Source organism: Myotis lucifugus, unplaced genomic scaffold (assembly GCF_000147115.1).
Source record: "Myotis lucifugus unplaced genomic scaffold, Myoluc2.0 scaffold_247, whole genome shotgun sequence".
Taxonomy (NCBI): Eukaryota; Metazoa; Chordata; class Mammalia; order Chiroptera; family Vespertilionidae; genus Myotis; species Myotis lucifugus.
Window position 1 is genome coordinate 1125069 of NW_005871295.1, and position 14372 is coordinate 1139440.

The 14372-nt window shown below is 41.9% G+C and overlaps 1 protein-coding gene and 1 non-coding gene across 12 annotated transcripts in view; both read right to left on the reverse strand.

Moving 5' to 3' along the window:
* The window catches only part of PTPN4 (protein tyrosine phosphatase, non-receptor type 4), a 206652-nt gene that overhangs the window by 19053 nt on the left and 173227 nt on the right, over positions 1 to 14372 (reverse strand). For 10 of the 11 annotated variants that reach the window (XM_014464397.2, XM_014464400.2, XM_023762509.1 and 7 more), the window contains 2 exons: positions 10717 to 10863; positions 4018 to 4146 (listed from right to left, as the gene is read on the reverse strand). In XM_014464397.2, the coding sequence (XP_014319883.1) occupies positions 4018 to 4146; positions 10717 to 10863 (276 nt within the window). The remainder of the gene's footprint in view (positions 1 to 4017; positions 4147 to 10716; positions 10864 to 14372) is intronic. The other variant, XM_023762515.1, reaches the window with a different exon arrangement.
* Positions 9296 to 9402, reverse strand: LOC111827923. The gene has a single exon (XR_002831672.1). It is a non-coding gene; the product is annotated as a U6 spliceosomal RNA (small nuclear RNA).

Genomic DNA, 14372 nt, shown 5'->3' on the forward strand with positions numbered 1-14372 from the left:
TAATAATCTGAACAATAAAGATTTATTTAAAAAAAAAAAAGATCCTTGGTCCCATTCTGTTCCGCACCGCCCTCGACCCCTCTTCACCACTGAGAATTGTCGGTCCGCTCCCTTTCCATGCCCCTGATTCTATTACATTCACCATTTTATTCTGTTCATCAGATTTTTTATTCATTTGACTTTTAGATTCACTTGTTGATAGATATGTACTTGTTGTCACTTTGTTGTCCATAATTTTTTATCTTTACCTTTTTCTTCTTCTTCCTCTTCTTAAAGAATACCATTCAGCATTTCATATAATACTAGCTTGGTGGTGATGAACTCCTTTAACTTTTTCTTGTCTTTATCTGACCTTCAATTCTAAATGATAGCTTTGCTGGGTAAAGTAATCTTGGTTGTAGGTTCTTGCTATTCATCACTTTGAATATTTCTTGCCACTCCCTCCTGGCCTGCATAGTTTCTGTTGAGAAATCAGCTGACAGTCGTATGGGTACTCCCTTGTAGGTAACTAACTGTTTTTCTCTTGCTGCTTTTAAGATTCTCTCTTTGTCTTTTGCCCTCGGCATTTTAATTATGATATGTCTTGGTGTGGTCCTCTTTGGATTCCTCTTGTTTAGGGTTCTCCGCGCTTCCTGGACTTGTAAGTCTATTTCTTTCACCAGGTAGGGGAAGTTTTCTGTCATTATTTCTTCAAATAGGTTTTCAATATCTTGCTCTCTCTTTCTGGCACCTCCATAATTCGGATGTTGGTATGCTTGAAGTTGTCCCAGAGGCTCCTTACACTATCTTCATATTTTTGGATTACTTTTTCTTTTTGCTCTTCCAGTTGGGTGTTTTTTTGCTTCCTCGTATTTCAAGTTTTTGACTTCATTCTTGGGATCCTCTAGTCAACTGTTGAATCCCTGTATATTATTCTTTATTTCAGTTAGTGTATGCTAAATTTCTGACTGGCCCTTTTCCATTTTTTTTGGCATTCTCACCAAGATCCTTGAAGTTCTCAGTAAGTTCCTTGGACGTTTCTAGAAGATTCTTGAGTAACCTTATAACTGTGGTTTTGAACTCTATATCCAGTAGTTTGCTTTCTTCCATTTGTGACATGTTTCTTTGCCTCCGCATTTTGGCTGCTTCCCTGTTTGTTTCTATGTATTGGGTAGCTGCTAAGTCTCCTTGAGTTGATAGAGTGGCCTTGTGTGGTAGGGGTCCTATAGGGCCCAGTGGCTTGGCCTCCCCAATCACCTGATGTGGACACTCTTGGTGCACCCCTTTGTGGGCTGTGTGCACAGTCTTGTTGTAGTTGAGCCTTGATTGCTGTTGGTATCACTGGGAGGATATGACCTCCAGGCCAGTTGGCTGTGAGGACCAGCTGTGTCTACAATGGAAGAGCTGCTGTGCAGGAGACACCCTTATGGGGCAGGACTTGCTTTAGTGGGGCTTTGGTGCTCCCAGAGTCTGCCCCTTTAGTGTGTCACCTATGGATGTGAAGAGTTGTAATCTGGTATGGTCTCACACTGACTACTCGATACACTGGCTCTTGGATTTCCAAGGAGGTGCAAAGTCAGCCACTGCCTGGGGCCACCCAGCAGGAGCTACAGAGAGATCTGCAGATTCCTCCTCTTTGTATCAGGTTTGGAAGTGCTCAGATGAGGCCCAGCTGTGAAGCAAGGCAGGCTGGTGTGGCCTTGGGCCTTCTTTTGATAGCTTTGGGAGCTCCCTGAGCCAGCTGCACCTTGTTTGACAGGTTTTAGGCTAAGAAAGGACAGGCCATTCATATGCAAAAGCCACTGAAGCACAGCTTGGTGGCTTTGTAAATTGGGTAGGGCGGGGTCTCAGAGAATCTCCAGTGTGGAGCAAACAGAAATGGCTGCCAGTCAGCCCTGCACCGGGGAGGTCCCAGTACAGGAACAATGACCGTTGCGAGCACCTCAGTCTGGAAGAAAGCTGCCCCTGTGTTCCTGCCCCTGTGTTCAATGCCAGACAGTCGTTTCTCCCCATATGTGTCTGGGTCCCCCCAAGTCTCACCCGGCACTGGAGCTCAGAGCAAGCGGGAGCTTGCATCCCCCTCTCAATGAAAAGAGCAGCACACCCGGGTGTCAGCCCGTTCTGCGCCTCTGCACCTGCTACCAGTCTCAATGCGCTTTCTTCTTTACCTCTCTAGTTGTAGTACTTCCACTCAGCCAGGTTTCCCGAGGTTCTGGATGATAGTTATGTATTTTAGTTGTAATTTTGATGTGGTTGTGGGAGGCAGCAAGTACAGCTGTTTACCTATGCTGCCATCTTGGTTTTCTCCGCAAATTTATTTTCTTAATTACATTTGGGTCACACTTTAGAATCTAATTTGCGTCTTAGTCTAGTTTTGACGTATTCAGAGTTTGTAAAGAAAAGCCATTACAGTATATAAAACTGTTGTGAATAATCTACAGGTGGAGTACAATAAAGAGACTATGCTGAAGATACCAGTATTAGTCTATGTAACTATTTACAACCTCTCATATCTACTTGAGAAAATGAAGAAATATTTTACTGGCTTGCCTTGTTATGTTAGACTATGAGCTATATAGTATATAACCCTAAACACTAAATTCATTCTGATGGAATCTCTAGCCCATAAGATTTTCAAACTATTCAATTTTTAATTTCTTATAACTTTAGCTTTAATCAATGTCAGATTCCTTTAATATAAGTCAGCACAACATCTAGCTCCTTCCTTTTGGTCAGTAAGGCTCTATCTTGCTGGGCTCTTTTAATCATACTCAGGGGGGTGGAAGGGAATGGAGTTCTCATTTCCAATGGGATAGGCCTGGGTCTTCACAGTTTGTGCTGTTTGCTCTTTTCTAGCAATTGCTTCTTCTTCTCACAATGCCCTTCAAAACCAAAGGTGGCAGGGGAATATCTAGTTGCAGGCAGTAAAAGTGGGGTACACTGTTTCTAGCAGACTGACAGCAATGCCACCTTCCACACACATCTTCCAATTGGGTTATTAAGCCATCATTTATTAATCAATTTCCATCTCTGAGTCTGGATTTGGAAGCTAAGGAGAGTGACTCAGTTGGCAATAAGAAGAAATTAGAAAGCTATGATAGCCTGGCTGGCGTGGCTCAGTGGTTGAGCATTGACCTATAAAACAGGAGGTCATGGTTCGATTCCTTGTGAGGCCATATGCTCGACCCCCAGTGTAGGGCATGCAGGAGGTGGCCAATCAATGATTCTCTCCCATCATTGATGTTTATCTCTCTCTCTTTTTCTCTCTCTCTCTTTCTTTCTCTCTCTCTCTCTCTCTCCCCTCTCCTCCTCCTTTCCTTGCTAAAATCAATAAAAATATATTTAAAAAGAAAGATACAATCTATCTGCTGTGGGAGGGTCCTGCCTACGTTCTTTCCTCCTTAATACTGAGGAGACTGAAATATCTCTCCTGTACTCTCTTCAAAAAGAGGAATAATTTGATAACTTACAATTAATTGTTCTTTCCATTTCCACAAATGTACTCAAATATTTGATATTATTTGGAGGGGAAAAATCATTACAACCAAAAACATCTAAGCTATACTTTTTATGAGTATGCATAGTTATTTTAAAAAAATATATATTTTTATTGATTTCAGAGAGGAAGGGAGAGGGAGAGATAGAAACATCAATGATGAGGGAGAATCATTGATCAACTGCCTCCTGCATGCACACTGGGGATCGAGCCCGCAACCTGAGTATGTGCCCTGACTGGGAATTGAACTGTGACCTCCTGGTTCATAGGTCAATGCTCAACCACTGAGTCAGGCCGGCAGGGCATGAATATCCTTAGTTTTAAGAGTAATAAGTATTTATTTACTAGATTATTTTCTCACTGACCACTCATATTTAACTATAGAAATTGGAAATTTACTATAGAAAGGAAATACACGTCATGAGATTCCAAATTGCAGACCAAAAATCAAATAGTTCAATAATTAAAAATAATATTTTCAGCTTTCAGTCTTCACCTTGAACATAACAGTTCTAATGAACGGTACCTATCTTGCTTCCTACCTCTTGGTTAAATAGTGTCATCTTCCTGAAGATATATGCAGTATTTCCTTCTTCCGAGTGGCAGGTGACTTGGTAGCATCCATAGGATGAACTTCCTGTGGGCTCTGGCCAATACTGGTGGCACTTCACCTAAAATCAATAGATTAAATATATATATATATATTAAAAATTATGATATTTTAATATAACTTTCAAACTTACAGAAAAGTTACAAGAAAAATTTAATAAACTCTCATACATGCTGCACCTAGTTCTGTCAACTATTAACATTTCTTTGTCATTTTTTTCTCTTTGTAATAATCTGTTTGGATATATTTTGAGACTGCAAATATCCTGTATACAATAAGCTTTCACTCAGTGTTTTACCATGTGTGATGAATTCTTGCCTGAGTCAATTATTACTATGAGAACGGCAAAATGCTGCACTAATTTTAATCTTTTTAGATTTAAGTTAACAATCTTCAACTAAAATGCCAAATACAATCCATTTATTTTCACAATTAGATTTTAAAAAACAACAACAACAGCTTTCTTGATATATAACTCACCCATTTAAACTACACAATTCAGCTTCCAGTCAAGATGGCAGTATAGGTAAATGCTGTGCTCACTTCCTCCCACAACTACATCAAAATTACAACTAAACTACAAAACAACTTCCATTCAGAACTGCCTGAAGCCTAGCTGAACTAAAGTCCTATAACTAAGGATATACAGACGCCATGTCTAGACTGGTAGGAGGGGCAGAGATGCAGAATGGGCTAGTGCCATACCCATGTGTAACAGTCAAAAATCAGGAGGGATATGGGGGCTGTGAAGGGACCCCCTGAGGAGCAAGGAGTCCCAGCGCCACACCAAGCCCCTGACCAGTGTTTCAGTACTAGGAAGTGAAGTCCCCTTAACTTTTCCCTGTGAAAACCAGCAGGGATTGTGGTTGAGTAAGACAGAGAGAGGGGCTGCTGGAATCCCAGGCATTCCTCTTTTTTAAAAATTTAAGTTGACTTAATTTTTTTTATCACCAGGCGTTCCTCTTAAAGGGGCCATACAGGGACTTACTTGGACTCACAGCAGCTTGAAAGGCACCAGGGACACAAAGGGAAAAACTGAATGGTCCAGCGAGGGCTGGAAGGGCAGCTTTCTCCCAGGTAGAAGTGCTGGCAGAGACCCTCGTTTCTTTACTGAGCCTTCCCTCCATAGAGCCAGAAGGTGGATGCCATATCTTAGTCTCCATCAACCTAACACTGTTGTGACTCTATGAGACCACCCCACCCAATCTCTTTCCAGTGCCTTTTCCATATAAACAATTTTCACAAAATCTCTCAAACAAGCAGCATCTGGCCTCAGTGTGCCCCGTACCTCTTGCAAAGTGGCCCAGTCCTGGCACTCGAGGCAGCCTGCCTTGGTTAGCAGCTTGGCCTCTCCTGGGCACCTCTAAACTCAGGAAAAATAGTAGCCAACTGCAAATCACTTTGTGCTCAGGTCTGGTGACCCCAGGCAGGGCATAGGTGGCACCCAGTGAACAGCTTCAGAAAACATCAAAGCACCACCACGCAACCACCTCCACAAGTGACACACACAAGGGGCGGACCCAGCAGGCATCAGAGCCCTGCTGTAAAGTCCTGCTCTGTGGGGTCTGCCCCTGCACAGCTGATCCTGCAAGGCAGTCATAGTGAGTCCTTGCAGCCAGGTGGCCTGGGCGTAAATCCTCCCTTTGAAGTGTCAACAGCGATCAAGGTTCAACTACAACAGGAGGGTGTACTTAGCCCGCATGGGGGGCCCACCTGGAGCAGCTTGGATGACCGGGAAGGCCGTGTCATTGGGCCCTACAAGACACCTATTACTGGTATATAAGGCCAATCTACCAAGCCTGGGAGACTAACAGCCCTACTTAATACATGGAAACAAACACAGGGAGGCAGCCAAAATGAGGATACAAAGGAACATGTCCTAAATGAAGGAACAGAATAAAACTCCAGAAAGAGAACGAAACAAATCGGAGACAATCTGTTGGAAGTAGAGTTCAAAACACTGGCTATAAGGGGGCTCAATGAACTTAGGGGAAGAGTAGATGAACTTAGTGAGAACTTCAACAAATAGATAGGAAATATAAAATGGAGATAAAAACATAAAAATGGAGATAGAAAGCATAAAAAAGCACTAATCAGAAATGAAGAATACAATAACTGAAATAAAGAATACATCACAGGGGGCTCTGGCAGGTAACTCAGTTGGTTGTCCTGATATGCCAAGGTTGATCCTGGTCATGGCACATACAAGAATCAACCAATGAATGTATAAAATCAATCAATCAATACAAAATAAAAAGAATACAGGAAACCAACAGTAGAGGATAGATAAAGCAGAGGATCAAATCAGTGATTTGGCAGATAAGGAAGCAGAAAACACCCAGTCAAAACAGAAAGAAAAAAAAAATCCAAAAAATGAGGACAGTATAAGCAGCCTCTGGGACAATTTCGAGTGTACCAACATTAGAATCATGGGGGTACCAGGAGGAGAAGAGAAAGAGCAAGATCTTGAAACCTATTTGAAAAAAGTAACGACAGAAAACTACCTTAACCCAATGAAAGAAACAGATATACAAGTCTTGGAAGCCCAGAGTGTTACATACAAGATGAACCCAAAGAAGCCCCCACCAAGACACATCATTAAAATGCCAAAGGTTGCCCTGGCTGGTGTGGCTCGGTTGGTTGGAGAGTAGTCCTATACACCAAGAGGTTGTGGGTTCAATCCCTGGTAGAGGTGTGTGCGGGGGGTAGGGGGGGGGGGCAACCAATTGATGTTTCTTTCTCACATTGATGTTTCTCGCTCTCTCTCTCATCAATAACAACAATAACAAAAAAGCCAAAGGTTAAAGACAAAGAGAGATTCTTGAAAGCAGCATGAGGAAAGTAATTAGTTACTTACAAGGGAGCTCCCATAAGACTGTCAGCTGATTTCTTAACAGAAACTTTTCAGACCAGAAGGGATTGGCAAGAAATATTCAAACTGATGAGAAGAAGGACCTATAACCAAGATTACTCAGCAAAACTATCATTAAGAATTGAAAAAGAGATAAAAGAGCTTCCCAGATAAGAAAAAGCTAAAGAAATTCATCACCACCAAACCAGTATTACAAGAAATGTTCAAGGGTCTTCTCTAAAAGAAGGGGAAAAAATAGATAAAAATTATGAACAAAATTGGCAATAAATATCCATCAACAATTACTTTAAATGCAAATGGATTAAATGCTTCAAACAAAACACATATGGTGTCTGAATGGATAACAATACAAGACCATTATATACGCTGTCTACAAAAGACTCACTTCAGATCAAAAGACACATACAGACTGAAAATAAAAGGATGGAAAAGGACATTTCATAAAAATGGAAATAAAAAGAAAAGCTGGGGTAACAATATTTATACCAGACAAAATATACTTTTTAAAAAAGGCTGTAACAAGAGACAGGGAGGGACCCAGCAATTCCACTTATGGGTATTTATCTGAAGAAACACAAAACACAAAACTGAAAAGACATATATGTCCATATGTTCACTGAAACATTATTTACAATAGCCAAGATATGGAAGTAACCAAGTTGTTCATCAATAGATGAATGGATAAAGAAGAAGAACTGGATATATATGATGGACTATGATTCAGGCATAAAAAAGAATAAAACTTTGCCACCTGCAACAACATGGATGGACCTAGAGCAGATGGCGAACCTTTTGAGCTCGATGTGTCAGCATTTTGAAAAACCCTAACTTAACTCTGGTGCCGTGTCACATATAGAAATTTTTTGATATTTGCAACCATAGTAAAACAAAGACATATATACACATATATATATATATATATATACTAGAGGCCCGGTGCACAAAAATTTGTGCACTGGGGGGGGGGGGGGAGAGGGTCCCCCAGCCCGGGCTGTGCCCTCTCGCAGTCTGGGACCCCTTGGGAGATAACGACCTGGTGGCTTAGGCCTGCTCCCAGGTGGGAGAGGGCAGGCCCAATCCCTAGGTGCAGCCCCTGGGCAGGCTCAGAACAGGGCCGATTGGGGAGTTGGGGCGCCGCCCCCTCATGCACAGAGCAGGGCGGATAGGGAGGTTGCGATGCCACCCCCAATCATGCTCAGGGTAGGGCCGATTGGGGGGCTGGGGTAACGCCCCCTGTCACACTCAAGGCAGGGTTGATGGGGAGGTTGCGGTGCCACCCCCTGTCACGCACAGAGCAGGGCCGATCAGGGGGTTGGGGCACTGCCCCCAGTCACTCACAGAGCAGGGCCGATCAGGGGGTTGGGGCGCTGCCCCCTGTCACTCACAGAGCAGGGCCCATCAGGGGGGTTGGGGCTCCATACCCTGTCACACACAGAGCAGGGCGGATCAGGGGGTTGGGGCGCTGCACCCTGTCACACTCAGGGCAAGGTCAATGGGGAGGTTATGGCTCTACCCTGTCACACACAGAGCAAGGCCCGTGGAGGGGGGTTGGGGCGCCACCCTCTATCACCCACAGAGCAGGGCCGATCAGGGGGTTGGGGCGCCGCACCCTGTCAAACACAGAGCCGCATGGCAATCAGGGGATTGGGGAGCTCCCCCCTATCAGGCACAGAGCAGGGCTGATCAGGGGGTTTGGGCGCTGCCCCCTGTTATGCTGATCCTGGTGCCGGGAGCTTTGCTGCTCTGCTGATCCCGGTGCTGGGAGGCATATTACCCTTTTACTATATAAGATAGAGGCCTGGTGCACGGGTGGGGGCCGGCTGGTTTGCCCTGAAGGGTGTCCTGGATCAGGGTGGGGGTCCCCATTGGGGTGCCTGGCCAGTCTGGGTGAGGGGCTGAGGGCTGTTTTCCAGAAGCGAGTGACTGAAGCTCCCAACCGCTCCTTTTTTTCTTTCTTTTTTTTTATTCTGGGCCAGCTTTAGCTCTGAGGCCTCGCTGCTGAAAACAACGATACAATGTTGCGGTCTGGCTGGATGAAGCTGGGTTTTGTTTAACTTCTATATTTGTTACAAAGTTTCAAACTGCCAGCTCAGAGGCCGGCAGCGCAGGCGGGGAACGTTGGAGTCCTCCTTCACTGAAGCAAGCAAGCCTCATGTTCGCTTCCAGCTGCCTGGCTGATGGCCGCCATCTTGGCTGACAGTTAATTTGCATATACTCACTGATTAGCCAATGAAAAGGGTAGCGGTCGTACGCTAATTACCATGTTTCTCTTTTATTAGTGTGTGTGTATATATATATATATATATATATTTTTTTTTTTTTTTTACTTTTTTTTTTTTTAAATATGGAACGCTTCATGAATTTGCGTGTCATCCTTGCGCAGGGGTCATGCTAATCTTCTCTGTATCGTTCCAATTTTAGTATATGTGCTGCTGAAGTGAGCACAGACTTATATTTTTGATATTTATTTTATATATTTAAATGCCATTTAACAAAGAAAAATCAACCAAAAAAATGAGTTCGCGTGTCACCTCTGACACGCGTGTCATAGGTTCGCCATCACTGACCTAGAGGGTACTGTGCTGAGTGAAATAAATCAGAGAAAGACAAATGACAGAAGATATCACTTGTATGTGGACTCTGAAAACCAAAATAAACAATCAGAACAGAAACAGACTCATAGATACAGAGAACATTTTGATGGTTGCCAGATGCAAGGGGGCTTGGAGGAATGGGTAAAAAAAGTGAAGGGATTAAGAAGTACAAATTGGTAGTTACAGAATAGTCATAGGAACGTAAAGTAGAGCATAAGAATACAGTCAATAGTACTGTAATAACTATGTATGGTGTCAGATGGGTAATAGATTTATCCAGTTGATCACTTCATAAGTTATATAAAATGTCTAATCACCTGCATGTAATATAATATTGTACACCAACTCATTAAAAAATTTTTTTTTAAAAAAGTACACAATTCGTCTACGGCCATACCACCCTGAACGCGCCCGATCTTGTCTGATCTCGGAAACTAAAAAAGTACACAATTCAATGATCTACACTAATAAAAGAGGAACATGCAAATTAACCATCACTCCGCTACACCCACCAGCCAATCAAAGTGACTATGCAAATTAACCCAACAAAGATGGTGTTTAATTTGCACACGCAGAAGCGGAGTGAAGACTGAAGATGGCGGCGGCCACAGAGCTGGAGTGAGCAGAAGGCTTGGGTTGCTCCCGGTGACAGAGAAAGCCAAGCTTCCCACTGGCCCTGGGCTCTGCTCAAGGAGGGGCTGGGGGCCTGGGCTCCACTCAAGGAGTGGAAAAAAAAGGAGGGGCTGGGAGCAGCCGGAGCGGAGAAGCCAAGCCTCGCTGCTGTGGCCGGACCAAAGGCCTGGATCCCGGGTGCCGGAGAAAAACCGGTGCCGGCAGCCAGGGGTAGGAAGGCCTATTGTGCGAATCTTCGTGCAACGGGCCACTAGTTTTTAATATATTCACAGAGCTGTGCAACCATCACCACGATCACTTCATCACTTCCAAAAGAAATCCCATACCCATTAGTAACCAATGTGCATTCATTCCTCTATCCCACTCCTCTAAACCCAACTCCAGACTTAGACAAGCACTAATCTACTTTCTGTCCTCTATGGATGTAAAGGTTATAAAAAAGACTAAATCAATGTGAACATTTTGACTATAAGTATATGCAGTGTAATTTGAAGAAGGCCCAAGCAAGGTGTAAGATTCAAGTATAACTTACTCTGCCACGTTCAACTTGTGTGGTCAACATTACAACCATGGAGGAGCCTTGTTCCCAAGTCATCCGCCAAAAATCTGTACAAGTGTGTGGTAATGGCCCTTGACAAGCAATGTACTGATTTATAATGCTAGAAGAAGGAATTTCCATCTTAAAACAAAAAGACATGAAAATAAAAACCGTTTATATTAGTACTTTTTACTATTATCAAGCATATGAAAATCATCCATGAAATAATTGAATGCAACTAATCCCAATAAACTACAAAGTCAGTACAACAAATCTTTAAATAAAAAATTTTTTTAAATATTCACCTGAGGACATGCTTAGAGAGAGGAAGGGACAAAGGGAGGGAAGGAGAGGTGGTGGTGGTGGGGGGGACAGGTAGAGAGAGAGAGAGAGAGAGAAAGAAACATCAATTGGCTGCCTTGTGTGCCCTGTCCGAAGATGGACCCCAGAACCTGGGTATATGCCTTGACCAGGAATTGAGCTGGCAATCTTTCGGTGCACAGGATGAGCCATTCCAGCTGGTAAGCACAACAAATCATTATCAACACTTTCTTATTTTACCTGTAGAAGAAATTTCTTGGCAACAGCCTATATATATATATCTTCCAATTAATAGAAACAATAGAAACAGAAATCCAAGTATTTTTCAAAGCACTATTATGGTTTTAAGAGAAATTTTACAGAGAACCCAGTTTCAGAGGCAGAGACTTGGTCTCTAAACATTTACTGGTAAAATTTGTGAGGAGCAAAAGTTCTGCCAATTTAGTTTAGATTTTATATAATATACTAGAGGCCCAGTGCACAAATTCATGCACACAGAAAGGAAATAGAATATTTTAATATTGCTATTCACTCTTTCTCTATAATAGAAGTGTCAACGAAATTCACAATTGACAATGACAGATGGAAACACATGCGTGCAATTGGCGCTAACGAGAGCTTTACATATATAGATAAATTTGCTTAATTAGACCTGCTTTCTGATTTAGCTAAACTTTTTCCAGCCCAGTGAAGCACCCCCAACTTCTCTTTCAGGTAATTGTCAGCAACACAGCAGTAAATATCAACATGAAGCAGATTATTATTATAGATCATGCAGGGAGAACAAAGGGTGAAATATTTAACTGCAGCAGTGATTGACTATATTCTGTACAGTGAGAAAACCTGAAGTCATTTTCAAGGTCCACCATTTCTTATTTCTTTTCAGTTGGGTCAAGTTTCTAAGCTTTCTAAATCTTGTTTTCTGGCTAATGAAAAGAAAATAGGATTCCACCAAGTCTCCTATCTACCTACTCCAGGACTTCTGTGAGGATCAAATGAGATGAGGCACGGGAAAACAGACATTTGGTTAAAGTGTAAAATGTTTCCACCTGGCTATAAAGCAAGTCGTGTTCCTGGGCTGAAGAACCAACAAGGAGGTTATTCACTAGGGAGAGGAAGCCATGAATTGTTATGTGACGTCATTAGCCAGCGTGCACAGCCACCATTTCTGGGCTCGGGTGGGCTGTGGGCCGCACTTTGCACCATGGGGTCTTGGCAGCGTTGGCTGCGATTTGGTGGGCTGTCGCTCCTGGGTGGTGGCAGGGCCTGTGTCCCACTTTGGGGAAGCTGAGTGTTGCTTTATGGGCACCAGGTCCGTGGTGTCATTTCTCTGTAAATGGCCAGTGCATGTCACGGGAGCTCCTGCATTGAGCATCTGCCCCCTGGTGGTCAATGTGTGTCATAGCAACCGGTCAGATGGTTGTACAATTAGCATATTAGCCTTTTATATATAGATAACATAAAAGGATATTAAAAATATTTTAAATTCATTATTATTTTCAGAAAGATGTTAAGATCGTATTTGGGTAAGATAAGTCATCATCCTACTACATTTTGAGATTCAATTTAAAAAAAGAAAAGGTGGCATATGCACATGGCAATTGGAAGAATACCAAAGGGTGAAAAGAGAAAGAAATTTCCCTTTCATCCCAGCCTCCAGTTTATGTCCAGGAGAGCAATCCTATTTTTTAGTTGCTAATATATCCTTTCAGAGATATTCTACATACAACACACAAGTGAACATCAAAACGATTTTTCTTTTTTTTTTCTGTAAAACATAAGTATATAATGTTGTTCTGCATTTTGTTTCTTCTTTTTTTTTAATCCTCACCTGAAGATATTTTTTCCATTGATTTTGAGAGAGAGTAAAAGGGAGGAAGGAGGGGGAGAGGGAGGGAAAGAAAGAGGGAGAGGGAGAGGGAAAGGGAGAGGGAGAGGGAGAAGGAGAGAGAGAGAGAGAGAGAGCGAGAGAGAGAGAGAGAAACAATGATGTGAGAGAGATACATCAACTGGTTGCCTCCCGACCAGGGCTGGGGAATCAAACCTGAAACCAAGGTACATGCCCTTGACCGGGAATCGAACCCGAGTCCTTTCGGTCTGAGGGCCAATGCTCTAACCCCTCACCAAAACTGGCCAGGGCCATTTTCTTTTTTTCTACTTTATCTTTGAGATCATGTCAGATTAGTAAAAAAATTTCATTCTTTTTAGTGGCTCTACTATATAAATATATCATACTTTATTTAACAGATATTTAAGTTGCTGCTAATCTTTTTGCTACCATAAACAAAACTGCACTGAATACTTTTGCAAACCTAAAATTTTTGGGTACATTACAAGAAACCTATTTGTGTGGGCAATAGGAAGAAATGACAATGCTGAATCAAAGTATATGTGCATTTAGAATTTTGTCAGAGAGTACCAAATTGCTCTCCAAAGAGATTGCACATATTTATACTTTTACCATAATGTATGAGAAATGATTGTTTCCTGATAATGTCCTTAATAATAAAGTGTAACTCTGTCTTTTTCTTTTGGTACACCTGACCTAACCTGGACTCATTTGATAGGAACATCTGAGTTGATCTCATCTAAGACTGTTAGTGGAAATATCTATAGTTGGCATGTTGAATATAATATACTCATTATAGCCTGCTAAGGATGTTACCTATATAATATATGATATATCCACTTAATAACCTTAAAAAAATCCAAAAAATTTCTAAATTCTGAAGCATCTTTGATCTCAAGTTTTCAGATAAGGGATATAGACTTATATATAGTATTATCAAACTTTCCGACATTTCAGTCTAATAAGTAAAAAATGGTAATTCTTTGCAGTTTTGATTTGCATTTTTCTTTTTAAGAAAAGTGTATTTTTATTTAACTGTTAGTATTATTTTTTAAAGTGTTATAATGGTATTGTGGTTTTGTTAAAAAAATAAAAATAAAAAAGGTCCCCAGAAATACATACTAAAATAGTTAATCATCACTATTCAGATTCTGTATTTGAAAGTTTGCCTGCTTGCTAAAATTTATTTGTAATCCCAAAGTGCTTGCAGAGCTTTCATGGTTATTTATAGACATGTCCAAAGAGGTAAAAAATCTGAGCCACCCAAAGTGTACATTTCCTGCTAATGTTGGTAAGATGCTGCTGTTCTGCCTTCTTGCTTCTGCTCTCATACTTAACTGCCCTTTTTACAGTCTATGTAGTGCCATGTTTTAAAATTTCTGTGCTTGTTGTTAGCGATTTCACTGTTTAAAACAGTCCCCAAGTGCTAAAGTGCTGCCTACTGTTCTAAGTGTAAAGAGGCCATGAAATGCCTTATGGA